This window comes from Leishmania braziliensis, chromosome 19 (genome assembly GCF_000002845.2).
Source record: "Leishmania braziliensis MHOM/BR/75/M2904 complete genome, chromosome 19".
Classification (NCBI taxonomy): domain Eukaryota; phylum Euglenozoa; class Kinetoplastea; order Trypanosomatida; family Trypanosomatidae; genus Leishmania; species Leishmania braziliensis.
Genome location: NC_009311.2, coordinates 148,898 through 169,188, shown reverse-complemented (window position 1 = coordinate 169,188; position 20,291 = coordinate 148,898). Strand labels below are relative to the sequence as shown.

Sequence of the window (20,291 nt, the reverse complement as noted above, 5' to 3'; positions counted from 1 at the left end):
TGGGAAGAGAAAAACGTGGTACGTGGAGGCGTTTACCTTGCGAGCTGGGCTCATATAAGGACAAGGGGAACGCAACGGAATAACACGCCGTGAAAAAGAGGTCACGTCGCCACAAGCCACAGTGAGAGGACGGACTGTCGCGTACAGAAGACCCGCAAAAAAAAAGGGAGTAGGAGACAGGTGGGGAGGGTTACGGAAAGCGAAGGACAAGGGGAGGAAGGCGGCGGCACCCACTAGGTGGGTGCGCACGTCCCCTCTTGTCTGCGCATCATCTCTTTGCCGAAAGGCGCGCACAGGCTCCGTCTGCTCCACCAATCATAATCATCGCAGGAGCGCGAACAGTTCCACATGAGTGCCGCACGCCTTGTATGAAAGGCACCAAAGTGCTTTGTGAGATGCCATCGGTAGACGAGGGCAACTGCAACACAGACTCACTTTGAATCTCATGACCGGCTGTCTCCTTTCCCCGACAACTCAGCAGGGTGGCTCACTCTTTTGTTTGCCCACCATCAGCAGCAGCAGCAGCGATGGCACCACTGCTGCCCGAGGTGCCTACTTTCTGTATGTGTGCGTTTGCGTCTTTGGCGTTGGCTTCACATTTGTTAGCGACTTATCCGAATGTGCGAGTTGTGCTTCCCTGTCGTCTGTTAGACACAATCCTCTGTGCGGGTGGTTTATCCGAGAGTTACTCAAGGGGAGTTTAAAAGAAACTACACCAAAACAAATCAGTAATGGCCTCCATGTCAGGCGAATTCAGCGGCACTCAAAGTGAGACAACGGCCGAAAAAAAAAGAGAGCGACGGGACGTACACGGAAGGAGGCGAGAGGAGTGGTGGGCGGAGAGAGAAAAAACGCCAACCGTAACTCCACGAGAGACGATGTGAGGGGAAAGGGCGACTGCGGCGCGCCTGAGGTATGCGCCGCCCTCACGTCAGCTGTCGGAGCTGCCCGCGCACAGAGGAAAAAGGCCGGGATGCGCAGAAAAAGACGAAATGGATATAGCGCACCACTACGACTCCTCGTCGTCGTCCATGTCAATCTCCTCACTGCCCTCCACCGCCTCATTGTGGCTTTCCTCAGCGTAGCTGCCGCCTTGCTCACCAGCGGCCTCCTCTCTATCATCATCCTCAGCCTCAACCGCGGCTGCCTCGTCCTTCTCCAACTTGTACTGAGGAGGCGTCAGGAAGTCGGGGCTCATTTCAACCACGCCGTTTGGTAAAAGGACCGCAATGTCGCGCACCGCTGCCGCCAAAACGTCCACGAGGGCATTGAGGTGGTCTGTCCCTTTCAGCTCGTCCGTCTCTGCAAGACGCTTGCCCTCGGCAGCCGCAAGTGAGAAGATCTCTGACGCAGCGCCGACTTGTGCAGGCGTCAATGTGACGTCACCAGGCGCTCGCATGACAGCCCACGGCACGTGGCGTCCCTCCGACATCTCGCGCAGGAACGTGCGGGCACCAAGCCGAAGCGCGTTGTGCGCGTCTGCACGCGAGACCTTCTGGTACTTGCTAGACTTGCCCTTACCTTTCTTCATGACAGTCGAGATGTGCACGAGCTTGCTTGGTGTGGCGTTGCTATAGGTGACATCCAGAAGGGTAGACTGGCTGCGCTGCTGGCCCGAGTTGAAGCCTCCGTGTGCGGTGAGACTACTACTGGTCACTTTGCCCATGGTGCTGGCGTCCGACGCGAAGAGCGGGGACACGTGGAAGCCGCCATCGCGACGCACAGCGCGGCCCAGCTCGCGCAGGAACTTCCCCGCCTCCTTGAGCAGGTTCCTCTCGCTACCCTCAGCCCCGCCCACCGCTGGCACGCAAAAGGCCTGCGCCATAGCTGCCTTGTCCGCGACCCCGTCAAACAAGACACACCCCATAGCCTCCGGCTCTGGGGCGCGTTCCACAAACGCCACAGAGCGGAAAAGCACGTCACTGCCAACCGGGGTGCGCAGCTCCTTTATCATGCCGGCATCCTCTGGGAGCTGTACCAGCGTCACTGCCTTGGCATTGGGCATGGCAAACTTTCGGTGCACCTTCTCCTCCTCCTCAGTGAGGCCGGAGCGGATGAGCTGCAGTTGGGCGGCGCGCAGCGGCACGGTGCTCACACTGCTTTCGTTGGCCTCCCTCGAGAGGGTGCGGCACAGTGTGCGGCGGCCGGTGTTGGGCAGCCCGATCACAAACGCGCAAATTTTGCCCGTCAAGTTCGAAGCCATCCTCTTACTGCTGCAGCCCTCGCTCTGACGAAACTGATTCAACACCCGCAGAAACTGGCGCTGCGTGCGCTCGCTATGGACTGAGAAAGGCGTGATGGTTGATACGATGTTGTCGCCGAGGCCTTGGGGGTAGCGCTGCTGCAGGGCGAAGGCCACGAGAGCGAGCTGCGACACCATAGCGGGAGCGGAAACCATATCCACCTTGGTCAGGGTGAAGAGCAATAGTACCCTCCGCCCCCCCATGTAGTCAGCGGCCTGGTCAATGATAGCGTCCAACAGGGTCCACGGCATTGACTGCGCCGCGAACCGAGCGTCGAGCGTCACAACATACGCCACCGCAGGCAACTCCAGTATCAGCGCATCGGCTGCATCCTCGGCTGCCGTCGCCGCTGGAAAGACAAGCTCTGTGAGCGCGCGGTTGAACTGCACGCAAAAGTGATTCGAGTCCGTTGCGGAGATGTACAGTAGCTGACGTCGGTTTCTAGCGCATGCGCCGACGTTGACTGGCTGGTCCCCTTCGCCACCGTCGGCCTCGGCTTCGATGCTCTTGTGGGCGCGACGCTCTGCCTTCATCACGCGCGCCGTTTCCCGCGCCTGTAGTACGTGGCTGAGGATTTGCTCCTTGTCTGGGTGACGGTTGGATACCTTCAGCGCCAGCTTTGCCATGTCGCGTGACTTCTTGCTCCTCTTCGGAGCTATTCCAGACTTCTTAAGGGCTTTGGCAGCCTTCTTCAGGTCGCGTTTGTGTTCAATTTTTTTTCGGTCAATCTTGTGACGCTGCTTCGAAGACATGCGCTTCGACTTGGAAGCCTTTACCTTCACCATCTTGTCAGCGCGTGGGTTCGGGGAGGGAGGCGGTAAAGAGAAAGATGCAGCTCAGGAAAGGGAGGGCCACTTCACAGGATGATGGAAAGAGGATCAACGCGACAAGTGCTTCCAGACACAACGACGATAAGGGAAAGCTGCGCCTTCTCGGATGGCAGAGGCCTTTGTAAAGCACACTGTGCTAGTGTGCACAGGTCAAGGATGCCGTTGTTGTAAACTGTGCGCAAAGGGTATGTGCGTATGCGCCAAGGGCCAACAGCAGACGGGAATGTATAATGCGTAAGCACAACCGTCCTCAACATTATACGCAAGATAGCAGAAAACAGGAGACACAGCAGAATGTAAGTGCAAAGAGTGGCATCACGCAGTTTGTCTTGCCAGTCACACAGTACTCTCTCACGCAGCCGGTGATAGGTTCATGTGCAAAAGCGCCGTTGTGTGGCAGCCCGACTTTATCCGAGAGAGCATGATCGACTCATGCACTGCAAGGAACAGGTGAGCAAAGCTGTGGTGAGAAGCGGCTAAAGCATCATGTTTCTTCCAAATAAGTCCACTGCCCACCCCCTTCTCTTTAGCACAAAACACACGCCAAGACACTTCGCTGCAACGCAGGGCTTGCATCTTGCGTCTACGTCTCCGCGGAGTATATCCACAAGAGCACAACGAGAATCACAGTTAACCTCGACATCACTGTGTTTTTTGTCGTTTGAGCTCGTGTTGTGTTTCGCACTTGCTGTACCTATTCAGCACCATTGGGCATGGATCGCTACTACTACTTCTGCGGACCAGTTTCCCTGAACGAGGAAAAATTCGTCTTCTCTACGCCAGATGAGGCAATCCTTCAGTAGCTCTGGTCCTACCCATCCCTCGTCATTCCTAGACGATACAGAGCCAACCTCGTCTCCCAGAGGTGCGCGTGGGGTTCAACGAGAAGAAACGCATGCAAGCGAGGTGCTCTAAAGAGCTACAGGAAAGAAGGAATTTTACAGCGAAAAAGGAGACATAGAAGTGTCGAGGCGATGGAACCCACGAGGAGGTGGAACGATATCCTCATGTCTCTAAGTAAGCCTATGCAGGAATGGAAGAGGGGAATGTACGGGGCCGGTGGTGTGGGCTCGTCAGCACCTATGGGTGACCATCAGTGAGGTGTGAAAGAAACGAAGGCTAGAAGAGAGAGTTTTCTGCACCTGCCTCCTCGTCTCCCAAGAAGCTTTTTTCCCACAAAATCGGCCCGAGCAGCGCCTAGGGATGGTGTGCTCTACTGCCCCCAGGGTCAGCATGCACACCTCTCTTTTCGCCTGCCCCTCCCCCATCACCAGCGTACTCCCTCTCGAGGCAAGTCGCCACACACGCATCCGTCCCAGTACGTGAGGAGGGCTACTACGAAGCCGACGCAACAACCAAAAAAGCAAAGAGCTTCTTTGAGGCATGAAAAACGCAAGCGGAGAAAAGGGAAAGAAAAAGAGAAGGAATCACCAAACGCCCGCCCAAAGGCGGGGCACCAAACGACTGCCAAGGCACACATGCACCAGAGGAGACGTTCGATGTCTATCAAGACAAGACAGCAGTGCGACAAAGAAACGCAAGGACGGGGGAAAGGGAGAAAGGCAAGAAACTTTCTCCTAGCATGCAGGTGTAGCGACGTGGGTATCTCCTACCCTCTACGCAGCCCTTGTCGCGGAGGCGGTGGCAGAGCAACCGTTCAGACCAAGCTGCGGCTGGGTGGCGCCGTCAGGGTAAATAATGACGGGCACCTCAAATCGAAAGTTGGTGAGGTCGGCCGCAACAAGCTGTTTCTGCACAGCCTCAACGGACAATTTGCTAAGGTTGCCGCTCTTCTCGATTGTCTGCCTAATCTGGTCTGCAAGCGCCACATCCATCACGCGGTTCAGCGCACGGTACAGCTGCACCATTCGCGGTGCCGCGTAGCGGCGCTCGGCGCTGTCTGGCGCACGGAAGCGCTCTGGGCGGTTCACGTACTGCTCCCACTCGGCAACGATGCTGTCGAAGTATGCATGCTTGCTATCAATGGTACCGCTCTGCACCCACCGCTTCATCCGCATGCACCGCTCGTCCCACTTGTGGCGGCGGTCGTAGTCAAAGTCCCTGTGGTACCACGGAAGGTTGCGCGTCTCCGGCACGTCGGGATCAAACTCCATATAGAAGTCAGCCCACGTCTTGGCCATGGGGTTGCGCGTCTTGTCCACCTTGATCTGAGCGAAGATATCACTAGTGTAGATGGCGTAGTTGCAGTTGTCCGAGATCCACGCATTGAAGAGCTTCTCTTGAGTAGCACCGACGGGTACCTTGGCCCAGTTGTATTCCAACGGCGCCAGCAGATAGCGCAGGCGGAAGTAGAAGGCATCGGTCTTCCACAGACGCGGGTTCGGCATCTCGCGCATTGCCTGCTTTAGGTACTTCTCGTACTCCTCAAAGCGAGTGGAGTAGAAGTCGTCGTCCTGGTACGCCAGTATGCGCTCCGCATTGATACGATTGGATTCAGGGCAGGTCTCACGGATCAGATACTGGAAGAGCTGCTCGCGGTTGTGTGTATACAGGTCCTCCATAGAGGTCTCCATGAGCGTTTCAATATCCTTCACCATACGACGGTAGCCACGACGATTCTTGCTAGCGTAGTGCTTCGGCTGGTTGTAGCCGCTCTCGACCCACCCCTGCATTTCACGCCGCGCATTCTGCCGGTCAGGGTCGACGTTCTTGATGTACCAACCCTCGTAGTCAAGATTCTTCTCCCAGTAGTTTGTGCCGTCGGCTTGCCCTTTCTCAAAGTAGCCCTTTGAGGCTGTCCAGGAAATCGGAATACGACCTGCGATCTTGCTAAACTCCATTTCGCACTGCTCACCGAGCCAGGACCAGTGACCGTTGTGTGGGCCTTCGCGGCGCTGCTCCTCGCCGTTCCAGAACTCGCGCTCATTATTCATTAGGCCTTCCTCTTTGGTGTACTGCTTGCCCAGCTCATCCATGCTCTCGTACTCGAAGTACTTCTCAATGGTCGCGCGAGGGCGGCGGAACATGATACACTCCTGAAACTCCATCCAGCCGTTGTGAAGCAGGTGTCGGATCGCATCCGGGTCTTTCGTATGCTGATTCTGCAAAAAGCGGAGGCGAATCTTGTCCTTCATCTGCGGGAGGGGAATGAGCAGCCAGTAGTAGTGCTTAAGCATTGGTAACGACTTGAGGATTGTGCGGTAAAGAGACATCGCGGCAGCCTTCAGCTCCCAGTTCACACCAGCGTTCGCTAGCAAGAACGTGCTTCCTTCGCGGCGCCCAGTGACCGAAAGGAACTCCATGTGGGGGTGATGATCCTCAATCGGTGTTTTTGGCATAACATCGCGATAGTCAACTCCCTCCGCAGCAGGGTTCCGCTTGTAATGCTGGTATCGCATCGCCGGCGGACCACCGGTAAAGTAGGGAGCCTGCTCAAACTTTCCTAAAGATGTGTTGAACTCAGGTGTCTTGATGTTGTCAGATCGGTCACGAGGCACATCGTACGTCGGTGGCATGAGCGTGCCCACCTCTTCAATCTTGTTGGGGTACTTTTCCTCAAAGTAAGTACTGGAATGCTTCTCTGCATAAAGCCCAGGGGCGTTGTCCACGCCGGTTGCGTTAGGAATGCCTCCATCGCCCGTCTTCGACATCCCAGAGTCCGACGAGTTGAAACACAACCCTGTAGCCACCACATGCAGCGGTACGCGCAAGCATCGCAACATATTGTTTTCGCTATATATGACACTGCTAAAATACTAATTGCAGGAGAAAAGTGAGGTGCGGACAAAAAATAACGCGCTATCAGAACGACAGAAGAACAATGAACAAATATGAATGAAATCAATATGCAAAGGGGGGGGGGGAATAGATGCGAAGAGCAGAGAAAGTTGGAAAGCGCCTTCAGAAACAATGAGATTTGCAAGGAATGCAAAACAGTAGAGACAGTAGCATTTTGTACATGTGTGTGTGTCTTCGGATATGAGCTCGCAGCAGTATCATCAGTACTCACAGATGAACCATAAAGTGAGATGGCTCTCTCTTGTTTCTACTATGTTCTCACAAGTACCCCTTTGCTCGCTTCCATGTTTCCTTTATTTTTCCATTTTGTTAGCTCTCATGAACAGATATCGGAGTCTCCAGCAGGAGGTTTTCTCTGTTTTCGTAGGCACAGTAAATTACTGAAGTATATACATAGATCTGGAGAAGTGGTTCCAGTAAGATGAAGCAAGTCACGGCACCTTCGACCTACAAGAAAAAAATGCCCGCCTTGTGAGCAAACGGGAGCCCTCATAGGTCAACTGAAGTTCACCGTCGGTCACTATGCTTTGCCATAATCAGAAACGCATATACAGTGCACCCGTGTGAGAAAAAAAGTCTTTTTTTTTAAGAAGCTATGGACCATATGTTGGTCTAAAAACGCATTCAAGACGCCGGGTCGGCCGAACGATACAACACCTCTCAGGGGTCATTGACACAGTGTCTGTCGATTGTACCTAAGAACAAACAGAGCCGGACTGCACTCACCAAAGACACACTAGCCCAGAAACCTTAGTCGTGTTGAAAGTCAACGGCTTGCTCAGTCAGAAAGTAGTATTAGCTGTTGATACAAAAAAAAAAAATGGAAGACACACTGAAAGGGGTAGCACCAGCACAGATTTCCGATAGCGCCTACGTTAGAATGAAAGTAGAAATAAGGCAAATCAATTCTTGGTGATGTCTACTATTGCCCTTATCGCCCCTTGTCATGAACCGTAGTCGGGTGGCTTTCTCCTTGGCTGGTTTACTCGCTCCCAAAGCTGCATAGTGCATAGAAGCTAATAACAAAAATATATATATATTCGAATTACTAATATAATATGCAAGAACTACTCACATCCGTAGTCCAGTCTATCGGCCTCAGCGAAAACCTTACAACAAAGGAGCTTTCTAAGCCAATATTTTTCCTATATAAATATGAATATATATATATTCATATATATTTGTCTAGGTTGCTGCCACTTTCACTTGCTTGAATACGAGAGTAACGTAGAGATCTGAAAGCTAGGGAATACACGTGAGTTTCTAGCACTTTTACTACACTGTCCGCTGCACAACAGAGCTTTTTCAGGTCTACAAAGCAAGAGGAAAATGCTGGCTGCAAAGGTGATAGTGCAATGCCTAGGTAAAGGTAAAACGGAGAAAATTAGCGAGTCACTAGGAATATCTTGCACTTGTTTTCATTGCCATCCATCAATATATCCTCCCAAATCATTCTTCTTTCGTTTTGCGAGAGTAATAAGTTGGCATGTCAAACACCAGTAACAAGTGAACACAACCTTCAAAAAGGCTGTATCATGAACCGCAAAAATCTGATATTGCAGGGCGGCCAAGCTTTAATTCGGCAAGAAGAAAGACAAAAGCTGGGTATTCAGTGACTGTGTTCGGAGAAGAAACTGCTCACCTCCATTAGTCTTCTTTCCCTCCCATAGAGCTGGGGTCTCGACGGAGTAGGCTTACGTACCAGCTCATGCGTAAAAGCACGGCTTCTGCTCCTCCATGAGCATCCTCGAGACTACAGTTCACCGCGAAATTGCTGCACAGCTTTCAAATGGGGGAAACATGAGGGCAGCGTCCTGCAGAAGCGGAAGACGGTGAACTAGAATGGGGGAAAGGGGGGCACACTTGACAAAGTGACGTAATTGTTTCAATAAGGAAAATATTAAAGGCTGCACCACCCCAGCATTTTAACAAGAAATATATATATATATCGGCAACAAGATCGTTTTGCCTTTTCCCGTGATCAAGTGGAAAACATACGAGCAGGTCTGCAGATAACTCACTATATAAAACAAAGCACATTCATAAAACTACACCAAGCGACGATGACAAAAGCACTGCTTTACCGAAAGACAATGTGTGGCAAGGATTCCAAAGGTGTTCAGAAGCTTTTAGTGTACCTCGCCTATGAAGCTATTCAACTCGCCGCGCCCAAAGAACATGGTAAGTAGAGGCGAATCTTGAAAAGTGGCAAAGGAGAGAAGGATTGACTTAACCGTTGACGAAGCTCACATAAATGCCCACTGATTCTTGAGACTAAAAAACACTGCGATCCCCAGACAATTTGAAGAGTCTACCCCGGATTGGTGTGCAATACAACAAAAAAGAGAAAGAACAGTAAAGAAGATTCGCCAGGGGCCCATGGGAGCGTCAAAAGGCTGGAAAAGGTACAATAGACGCCAAAACACAACACAGTTGAGAAATATGAAATGGCAAAAAAAAAGTAGAGTAAGATGTTTTAGGGCAGCGACTTGCTGCATCCGAGTTAGTGGAGAAAAATGCCGTATGATTCAATGGAAGCATTGTAACACACTAGAGGCAAGCGAAGAAAGCGCTAAGAAGGCACAATTCCGTAAGTACAGGGAGAAGACAATCGAGACTGCGGCGCAATAACAAAAATGTCGAAGTCTTGATAGATTCAACATAATGTAAATCCGCAGTGTCAGTTTCACTTCACACTATATACGCACTACGTGAAGACGAGCTTTAAGTTTAAAACGTGTATGGATTCGCCAGCGTTTCGTCAGGCCTTGATAATTTGAAAAACATCAAAGCGATAATACAGTGAATTACCTAAGGCTGGTTCCATTATTCAAGCTACCCAACAGAAAAAAGAAACATTGTAAAGCACAGTGTATCGACAACAACTCATCACAGGCTCGGCGCAAGGCGTTTCCCTGGTAGCGCAATGTGCTCCGGTGTACACAATGCGTTGTGTACTTCTAATACTGTGTTCTTTGATCGCCACAGTAGATAAGATCAATACAAAATAACCCTTGAAGAGCCTAGATGCAGGTTCTGTGCCGAACACTCAGCGAAAAAGCGAGCCTTGGCATTTTTTCTTTCGAAACAAATGGAACGCAAGGAGTAGGAAAAAAAATGGAGTAATAAGAATTGAGGTCTAGAGCAGAGCAACAGAAAGGCAGAGTTGTGTGAAAGGCATTCCCACACGGTACAGTCCGCCAAACATTCTTCAGTACCTCCTACTCACTACCGAAAGAGGCGCTTAGCGTGCTGTTGAACAATTTTCAACGCAGTGGAGGCAGATCAGAATGAAATTAACTTACAATGAGTGCTTCAACAGTTTGTTGCTCCACTGTGTCAATGTGACAGACTCTTCTTTTCCCTCCAAATTCCTGAAATGAATTGGAAAAACACACGGCGACGTTCGAAGGTGCGCGCTATATTGACTTTCCGGAAACTGCTAGACACAAAGCGACCTTACCACTTCCAAATGAACTTTGAGTTAAAGCAAAAGCAACATTTCTTAGCATCGTTGGTGCCATTCATTTTGAAAGGCCTTTGAAATGTGCGAGCTGGTGTAACAAAACGCTGGGGGTGACTGATCGAAACGCGGAGGTGGTTCACAGAATACCTCGCATCAATCAACTGCTGAGGAATGCGCGCACCAGCTCCTTGTGAAGTGCCAAGAGCATGGATGACCCCTTGACGATATAGACTGGGGACAGCTGGGGGGGGGGGGAAGCAAGTAACGATTAACTTTATTTCACTGGTGTACACCGAGCAGTGCGTTGCGTTTCGACTTGACGAGAGAGAGAGGGGTGGGGGGGCGAATTATTGTTTTCTTCAAGTTGGACATTCTTGTAGAGTTGAGGTGCACTGACAGGAAAGAGTTGCAAACAGGCAGTCAGCAAAGGTGAAAGGCAAGATAGTGACAAGATTCTCTTGACAGCTGAATGCAATTGCTTCGCGACACTTTTTCCATGAAAAATGATTAGTCGGAGGCACACAAACTGTCCTTCACTTTGCTATCCGTTACAAGCTTCTTTCGTTCACTGAAACGCTCGTTACCAGGTTGCACTCTTCTCTGTAGTCGAAAACTAATAGTGATTTGCCCTTGCAACGGAAAGCAATAGGTAACATTTGTGAGCAGGTTTCTAAGAACGTTTACTAAGTTGCAGCATACACTAGCCACCACATTCTCTGGGCATCTGTCGGTTACACTGCTAATGATAAGTGCGTGAATGACAGTAACGAAAAACGGATTGTTCTTCTTCCGGTAGTGTGTAGGCAACTTTGAAGCTCTCGCCAATACCTTTTCGACCAACGCATGGAAAGCCTGTACTTTTCTGGTCCTTTAGCAAAGCGACATTGCATGGCCGGTGCAGGAATATGCCTATATGGTGGACGAAGTACGATGTTCTCCACTCGCTCGCCACAGCTGTGGCAAAGTCTGTATTTGTGTCTACTGGCTCCTTATCCCCGTTTGTCTAACGAAGAGGTTTAACGTCCACCTGAAGTAGAGCAATTCTTTCTATTTAATGAGCGACTTTCCTCTTTTACAGAGATGTGTAACTGAAAAAAAAAAAAAACAAGCCTTTCTCATTGTATTAGAGCTTTGTATAGTGAGTGCTTTTTCATTGATAAAGTAAGTGGGTACTGAGATTGACTGTGTTGCACTTTCTTAGTAAATTATCTATGTGCCAAGTGAATACCGAACTTGGACATCGGCGCCGCATATCAGGAGACACGAAACTGTAGCCTCCTGAGGCACAATGAAACAATTTCGGCTTCAAAAAAGTGGGAAAGAGAAAGTAACGAAGTTACCTAGAATGTAAAAGATATCTATCAGAGTTGTGAACTAAGCGACGGATAAATATTCTTGCTGACGTATCATGTTTGTTTTTCTTTGAAAATAAAAAGCAGAAGGAATTAATGCTACTGCTCCTTCTTCGTCCACTCTTATTATTATTATTATTATTATTTGCACGCTTTAGCAAGAAGGATACCACAGGAGGCAATTCATGATAGACCTCGAGAAAGGTTCGAGTCAGTTGCGTTGGGAACCACGTGTGTTGAAATCTCGGGTGAGGTAATACTCAGACTCCAATTACTTGTTACAGAGATTGAGACTATACATCAGGCTCACGGTGGTGGCTGCTTGCTATGATGAGTGTAAACATTTTGCTCATTTCAGCACGAGTGGGAACTTGCAGAGCAGCCGGCCCGGATGTAGCGTGTCTTGCCCTATATGTTGTGCGACAAGGCAAGGGGTTCTCAGAAATGACCTCAAGTGCCTAAATCCCTATGTAGCTATCAGCGATGCGTTTCCTATTTATTATGGCAAAGTCGCACTTAATTGTCGTTGCGTTATGAAAAATACTACAGGGTTGACTATTGTGGATAAAAATGCACTGTTACAAATGTGAATGATGTAGTTGTATCTACAATGTGATCTTCTAGACTTCAAGTGCTTTCTTTACTATTATTATTTTCTAGATGGTTGGGTAATAGTCATATGTTTCGCTTGGCTTTGTGTTTATTTTGAAGACCGCTAGTATTCAGAAAAGTTCTGCGATACTATTTAGTGACTGGCACTTACAATGCTGAAATACATATACCAGCTACTTTCCACTTTTAGACAGAAAAACTGAAATGCTGGCAGAGCACACTCAGTCGTTCTTGACTCCACAGAGTTATTTCTTTTCTTTGCCGCTGACGGCGTACGCTTGCCCGTGACTCTAGAAACATAAACATTTGCGCTGCTTTCCTGTTTGTACATACTGATGTTTCCAAGCGATGAAAAAGAAAGATGCCGTGCTCTAAGACTTATGTTTGATCAACTTCGAATGTCTTGTTTCGTTCCCAACCACACATTTGTGATTCACTTGTTCACGCCAGCTCAGAGATGCATAAAAGGCAGGTAGAGCGAAAAGGTTGCCCTTTTCGCCTGTCATCGAAAAGTGATTTCATACTGCTGCTGCTGCCATCCGTCAAATTTTTTTTTTGCGGCGTAATCTTCATTTGAAAAATGCTTGTATAGGCGGGTAGCAAGGGAAAAAATTACGCTTTTTTCGACTGCTTTCAACTCAGTTTCACATTTGAATATTCTGGGTTTTAGTAATACTTCAGTGTGGGTGATGGAGGAGTGGTTTAATGTAGGGTAACAAAGCCTCATGTAGTCTTTGTGTCCTTCAATTGTCGGAAATCTGAGTCATGCAGTCAAAAAAGACACTACTTTCGTGCTAAACCAGTTAATTTCTCTACCTACATGTATCCAGCTAATACCGTCGTGAAAAAAAAAAGTGGATATACTCTCTTTTCAATAGTGCTTCGCCTTCCCTACGAGAGAGGCAGGATGGTGAGTTTCTTATATCAATTTCGGTAGTACTCCATGCAATTCCTGTTGTTTCAATGTGGGTGTTTTTCACTGATTATATGAAAAATGTTTTCAATCTATGGAGGCGTGTCTCCTTTTACCTTTCTTCTCGTTTCTCCTTCGTGTAGCGACTTCCTTTATTGTAGCCGTTGTGAGGGAAAATGAAAGCTTTCTCTTACAGAGGCTTAGTGCAGTATCAGTTGTAGTATTGTGCAGCGGGAGTAAGCGGCAGTTTTGCGGTGCTCGACGTAGGGCTTGCTTATGGAAAGCAGTTTATGACGCTAGAATCAAGTTTTCTTTTCTTTCGCTGTACACCTATTATTTACGACATCGTCTACATGGACTGTTCGTCTTATTGTTGATGAGTTTTGTTGTTCAATTGTTGGAGTGAAAGTGACAGAGAGGATTGTTGCTTTTTGCTTGTGTCTAGTGCGTGTCAAAGTAGAAAAGCAAGCCAAAGAGAATATCACTATATAACCTTTATGGCCGTAAATCCATACGCTCTGCGTGTGTAATCTCAAGGATTGCGAAGCCTCTTTTTCTCGGTGAATTTATCTGCAAAAGGAAATGGCTACTTGCGTTGTGTCTCCGATCACTGACTGTAGGTAAAGAAAATACTACTGGATCTTTGGCACCTATATTTTGTTCTGCTTCTATTCACTACGCACACGACAGGCAATGTGGTGGTATGTTTATCGTACTCAATTCCTCGCATCTAAGCACGATACTCTCCGCCTTTACTTATCCTCAGTTTTTTTTTTTTCAAGCTTGGGCAGCTGTCAGAGACATCCGAGTAGTTAACAGTTCTTATACAGTGATATTTTGTGTAACATAGCTTGTGCGATTACAGCCCTTGAGCTCATCCGTAACTGTACTTATCGTTGCACACATTCTGTACCTCTAGGGGGGACGCTGTGAGTCTTGTCTAAGTTAAGAAAAGCACTCCTAATACTACATACTTACGCATCACATATGAACGAGGATTGGCCCCAGCACTTCCCACCTAGGGGAACGGTACCCAATGCCGAGTTGTATGACCAGTGTATCGATGCCTGTTCGCTGCAGTGGTGGTATGCTAACGCTCACCTCATGGTGAAGGGCGAGGACAGACCGTCCCTGGCTTTTTTTGTCTCCTTCTTCAGACGGGCGGAGGAGAGCTGTCCGACGATCACTACGAAGCACCACGACGCTTGTATGTGGGCCCTTATTGACTTAAAACATCAAAAATACTATGCGGATAGTGTGCTTGACCCAGAGTCAATCGAGCAACTGAAGCTTCAGCTTGATCCAGCGGTGACGGGACGGAAGTTAGAGCACGTGGAAGCCGCTCTACTGGAGCTTCTCAACAAGGGGCGTGTGCCGCGCCCAGATCGTATCCTGAAGAATAAGGCGGTGTATACACAGCAGCCCTTTAGCATCACACTGGAAGACAGTTGCGCGATGCGAGTTGCACAAAAGGGACCTGTACGGCAGTACGCTTTTGAGATGAGGAACACAGCGGACGATGTGTACGTGAGGTTGTACTTTAAGACGCAGCAGCAGCCGGTGTTTCATGGAAAGGACGGTCGTGTGAACGGTATGTACTACTACTACTTCCCGTCGATGAGGGTGACAGGGTTTGTTGTGGTGAAGGGCGTAAAGCACGAGGTGAAGGGCTTGGGGTGGTATGATCGTGAGCTGGGTGGGTCAGTCTCTGAACTCGTTCGTGACGCCAAGTACAGTTGGTCGTGGCTGTCTCTCCACCTCTCGAACATGTCGCAGTTGAACATGTTTCATGGCACAAGTGGCAATGAACCTGACACGAGAAAGATGATTGTAGTGGAGACGCGGACGGATGGAAGTCGCCATTACCACGACGATGTGGTCATGCAGACGAAGAAGACGTGGTCAAGCCTTGTTACCTTCATGCAGTATCCAGTCGAGTTTCACATATGTTCGGCGTCGATGGGGCTGGATGTGACAATACACACGGTCTTTGATGCGCAGGAGCTCGGGACAGTTTTGGTTGGGGGTGCAGGATTCTATGAGGGTGTCGTGGAGGGCAGTGGAGTGTGCGGCGGTGAGGCTCTGACGATGCGCGGCTTTCTGGAGTGCAAGAAGAATGCCGCCCCGTATAGCAGCACGTCGGAACTGCTGAAGTGCATTGGATCTTACGTGCACAGCGCGCTGGAAGAGGTTTATCCGCTGGACGCGTCCGATTCTTGGGTGTCTGAGAATGTACTGGGACGCAATGCGATCAATCGAGGAGTGCCTGCGGACAAGGTCTGTGATACTCTGTTCCGCCCTGTGCGCTCCATGATCGACCGCGGCGGCAAGTCATGGCGTAGCCTCGTTCTGGTGAGCTGCTGCAATGCATTGTCGCGCCAGTACTTCGACTGTCGCCGCTATATTGCGGTCGCCGAGCTGCTGCACGTGGGGTCTCTGATCATCGATGACATCCAGGACAACTCCATGGTTCGCCGCGGCGAAAAGTGCGTGCACGTGGAGTACGGCGTTGCGACTGCCATCAACGCTGGAAGTGCGTGCTACTTTATGGCACCGCGTGCTGCCCGCATCCAGGACCTCCCGCCGGAGAAGGCAAGCCGCATCTACCAACTGTACTTCGATGTTCTGCTTGCTGGGCACGCGGGTCAAGGTTTGGATATCTACGGACTTGACTACCTGATGCCAAAAGTCATAGAGACCGGTGATGTAAGCACGCTCTTCGATGCACTCGATGCGATTCACACGTACAAAACGGGTGGTGCGGTTGGAACGCTCTGTGCGATGGCGTGTGTGCTTTGTGAGGCACCTGCAGCTTTGTCGGAGGCTGTAGAGAAATTTGGCCTCACGCTGGGCCTCGCGTTCCAGATTGTGGACGACGCTCTAAACATCCGTGGCTTTGAAGGCAATTTGAAGGAGGCAGCGGAGGACATCAAGGACGGTAAGATCACGTATCCGATAGCCATTGCGATGGGCCGGCTTGGGGCCGCCGACCGGCATACACTCTGGGTGATTCTGCGAAAGCCGACAAAGGAAGAGGCAGACATCCGGGATGCCGTGGAGCTCATCATGAAAGTCGAGGCCATCACGGAGTGTTTGCTGATTGCGCGCCATCGCCTGCAGGAGATGTGGGACTCCCTAGACCCGCTGCTGGAGGACTCATTTCCGAAGCTGATGATGCGCACATTGTGCTCTTTCCTTGTGGAGCGCACGTATTGACCACGCCGCAGCGTAGCAAAGTGGCGTAGTGGCGTCGGTGCTCTCACAACCTTGAGTAATGGAGTGTGTGACAGCTCGTGTTTGACCCAGGATCGATGTGAGGCGGTGGTTGAATGCCACATGCATGCAAACATATCCCTCGTCCAACGGTGACTAATGCAACAGCGACATTTTTTTTCGAGCAATATTGGTTTGTCCCTGATGACGAGGAGAGGGCACACCTCAGTGCGTGGTATCGGTTTCCAGTGCCCACTCTGTGTGGTGCGGCCAGGCAGCTCCCCTATCCCTGCCGATGCTGCGCCACGTCTGGCGGTGGCAGGGCCAAGTGCCTACGGCGCGGGGAGGTCAGAGCGGTGCATCGCTGCTGATGTCGGCGATCCTGTGGCTGGCCGGCGCTAGAGCGGAGCGTGACTGTTGTTATATGGCAGGATGGACACACTGAGAGGAAGTAATATTATATCATTTGTACCTGGTCTTCAATTGGTTGCTACGGTCTGGTTTTGTACATCTCTTCAGGCTTCACCTCTCTCGAGGTGCAGTATAGTTCTCTAGTCTTTCTCTTGCTTATGTGCGTGTGCGTATCATCATGCTGCATTGACGTGTGCGTGGGTGTGTGCTCAAAAGAGGCGAGGTGTCTCTGCCCTGTGTTCTGGCTAGCATATGTCTGCTACAAACTTTTGCTCTACGTGAATGCTAGACATAGATGGTCGCCACGATCAATGCTTGAGAAGGTTGCGTACTCATAGAAAGTGTGCTTAGCTCGCTGCGCCCTTACCGGGGTACCCCAGTAGAAAGCGCGCACCGTTTCTCTTCTGCAGCGCCATGAAAGACTGACACTAGAGGAGTCCGGTGTGGTCCGCTGGTTTTGGAGTGTACGCACCATTTTTGAGCTGGTAGGCCTTTGCCCCTAACTCCGACGTTCCATCAGGTGTGCATGTGCGTAATAAAAAGGAGGCTTCAATCTGAGCTCGACCTCGCTACCCCTTCTCACTTTATTCTCAAAATATCACCTTTGCTTTGCTTCGCCACCTCTGTGTTTTTGTTTTCTCTCCACAATTGGACCTTCACACATAAAAGTTCTCCGCTTATCTTCAAAAATGTCTGCCAACAACACTGCCCCCGCTTCCGCAGCGCCCGCGCCGAATAAGGCGCACCAGAGTATGCCGAAGCTCGGCTTCTGGGAGGAGTTCATGATCAGCGGTGTTGCCGCTGGTGCTGCCAAGACGGCTGCGGCGCCAATCGAGCGTGTGAAGCTGCTGGTGCAGAACCAGGGCGAGATGATCAAGCAGGGCACGCTGGACCGCCCGTACACCGGCGTGGTGAACTGCCTGACGCGCACGATGAAGACGGAGGGCCTGTACTCGCTGTGGCGCGGCAACCTGTCGAACGTGATCCGCTACTTCCCGACGCAGGCGCTGAACTTCGCCTTCAAGGACCAGTTCAAGCGCATGTTCAACTACAAGAAGGACCGCGACGGCTACATGAAGTGGTTCATGGGCAACATGGCGTCCGGCGGTCTTGCCGGCGCTGTGTCGCTGTGCTTCGTGTACTCACTGGACTACGTGCGTACGCGCCTCGCGAACGACACGAAGTCTTCGAAGAAGGGCGGCGAGCGCCAGTATAACGGCATGGTGGACTGCTACATCAAGACGTTCAAGAGCGACGGCCTGATGGGTCTGTACCGCGGCTTCTGCGTGTCGTGTGTGGGCATTGTTGCGTACCGCGGCTTCTACTTTGGTCTGTACGACACGCTGCAGCCGATGTTGCCGGTGAACAACTTCATTGTGAACTTCATGCTGGGCTGGGTTGTGACGATCGTGTCTGGTCTGATTTCGTACCCGCTGGACACGGTGCGCCGTCGCATGATGATGACGTCCGGCACCGGCAAGAACTACCGCAACTCGTTCGAATGCTTCACGCACTGCGTGAAGAGCGAGGGCGTGGTGTCGCTGTTCCGCGGCGCTGGCGCGAACATTCTGCGCGGTATCGCTGGTGCGCTGGTGTTGTCTGGTGTTGATGCCATCAAGCCGTACTACATCAAGGCTCGCGCCAATAGGGTTTAGGAGGTGAGTGTTTTGTGACCTGCGCTATCTCTTCCCCTTTTTGCTCTTCCTCATAGGGTGGAGGACAAGTGGAGGAGGAGGGACGGTCTGCGACACTGCTGTTCTGGTGGTGACTTTTTATTGTTGTTTGATCGGGTTGTAATCGGAGCCCACCCGGCGTGTGCTGCAAATGCCGTTTTCTTTATTGGTGTGTTTTGCAGCTTTTCCATGCGCCATTGTGTTGATGTTGGTTTAGAGTTTCTCAGGTGTGCGAGACATGTTTACTCGGTGGGCCGAGGTGTGACACTGCCATCTCCCTTGCACTGCTGCTGACTGGTTTCATTCCACATGTCTGTAGATGTAGGGAAGTTGGTGTTGACGTGAAGCCGTGAAGAGAAAATGATTTGAGAAAGAAAAAGGTGGGAACACTGCCGGTGGCAGGCTTGTTGTTGGGTGCCAGAGGAGAAATCGGAAAGTGAGAACGTTTGTCTTGTGATTAACCAAACACGCGTTAGTTCTAAGTAGGCGAAAAGCCATATTTTCTGAAACAGTGAAGCACTTGTGGAGTCGAGTACGCAGACTATCGAGCACATATATGGGCGAAGCTAGGACATGACTGACGAACCTCCACGCACACGTGCGTGCGCGTGCCACTTTGTGTGCGAGTGCTTTGGCAGCGCGGACTCTCTTGCGCTCGTACTTTTCGTTTTTTTGAGTGTCGCGGCGTTCGTGCTTCGTATTTTGTTTCTTTTGTGGTTTCCTCTTGTCTGCCTCGCTCTCTCATTGTGCAAGATGATTAAGGTGCGTGGCTGATGAGATGGATTTTAGGTAACGAGGACGAAACGCAAAGGAGCAAAAGAGGGAGCCCCAGTAGGAGCTGTTTTTTTTCTCGCTGGTGTTTCTGAAGAATGCCAGTCGTTTCGTCCTTGTAAGGAATAATGAAGAAATAAAGAGGTGAAAATGCTCTCCACATACAAACCCAGGCACAAACAGATATGTGTTGTGATGTGTGACTTGAGGTGGGGGGGGTAGTCACACTTATGTGCTTCGCATACACATGGGCCACTGTGTGTGCTGTAGTGTGTACGGACGGACAGGGAGGGGCCGGGCAGGCGCGGGCAAAGCGCAGTCATTCTGTTTCCTGAGGAGGGAAGAGGTGCGTCCACGTCACCAGTTGCGTCAACATGGTGTGCCCACTTCCGCTGCACTGGTGAAAAATGATTCTCCTGCTTGGCGCAGCGTCTCCCTCTTACAACTCTGAGTCGTGCCATCGCCGCCTCTCGCCTTTAACTGGGAAACAGGAGGAAGTCGAGTAGGACATGTGATGTTCGCACCCCTCCCCTCCTCCGACTTTGAACTCTGCGAATGGTATGTTGTGTTGAACACTTCTACTGTCCCCTCACTTTCTCCACTATCTTCTCATCGTGTTCTTTTTTCTGTGCATGCACCCTTCGTTGTATGCACATACACCCACACCCACACAGCAGCAGCAGCAGCACAAATTGCAGAGCCAAGGGGAAAGAGTTCCTAATTTCGTTTTGGGAGTTTCCCCCCTGTCCCATCAGTGAGCATTCAAACGGTCTGTGTTGGTCTACTGGCGCTGTTCACCCTTCTTCTGCCTTTGTTGTTTTCTTCCGCGTTTGTCTAGGGAGCACGAATGATCGCTTGTTTAGCTGCCGTGCGCTATCATCCTTCCTAGCCATCCGTCTCAAAGTGACTTCGTGGCGGCGCTGTGCGGTGGGCTACCATACCTGCAACTGCCTCCCGCCACGCCGCATACGCTGTGGTAATGCTGACATTTTTCAGCAATTTTTGTGAGCAGGTCAAACACTCTGGTTTTCACGCAACGCGGCCGAAG

General features: G+C 50.6%; 4 protein-coding genes across 4 annotated transcripts; 2 read left to right on the top strand and 2 right to left on the bottom strand.

Annotated features, from left to right (window-relative positions):
• Positions 1–1,009: 1,009 nt before the first annotated feature.
• Positions 1,010–3,028, bottom strand: LBRM_19_0550 (conserved hypothetical protein; the record flags this gene model as incomplete). The annotated part of the gene is made up of 1 exon (XM_001564101.1): positions 1,010–3,028. The coding sequence occupies one exon, from the start codon at positions 3,026–3,028 to the stop codon at positions 1,010–1,012; it is 2,019 nt and encodes a 672-aa protein (XP_001564151.1).
• A 1,661-nt stretch (positions 3,029–4,689) lies between these two features.
• Positions 4,690–6,684, bottom strand: LBRM_19_0540 (conserved hypothetical protein; the record flags this gene model as incomplete). Its single annotated transcript, XM_001564100.1, has 1 exon — positions 4,690–6,684. The coding sequence occupies one exon, from the start codon at positions 6,682–6,684 to the stop codon at positions 4,690–4,692; it is 1,995 nt and encodes a 664-aa protein (XP_001564150.1).
• Positions 6,685–14,162: 7,478 nt separating this feature from the next.
• Positions 14,163–16,391, top strand: LBRM_19_0530 (putative polyprenyl synthase; the record flags this gene model as incomplete). The annotated part of the gene is made up of 1 exon (XM_001564099.1): positions 14,163–16,391. The coding sequence occupies one exon, from the start codon at positions 14,163–14,165 to the stop codon at positions 16,389–16,391; it is 2,229 nt and encodes a 742-aa protein (XP_001564149.1).
• A 1,097-nt stretch (positions 16,392–17,488) lies between these two features.
• LBRM_19_0520 (putative ADP/ATP translocase 1) lies at positions 17,489–18,454 on the top strand (the record flags this gene model as incomplete). Its single annotated transcript, XM_001564098.1, has 1 exon — positions 17,489–18,454. One exon carries the CDS (start codon positions 17,489–17,491, stop codon positions 18,452–18,454), a length of 966 nt encoding a protein of 321 aa, XP_001564148.1.
• Between the last annotated feature and the right edge of the window lie 1,837 nt (positions 18,455–20,291).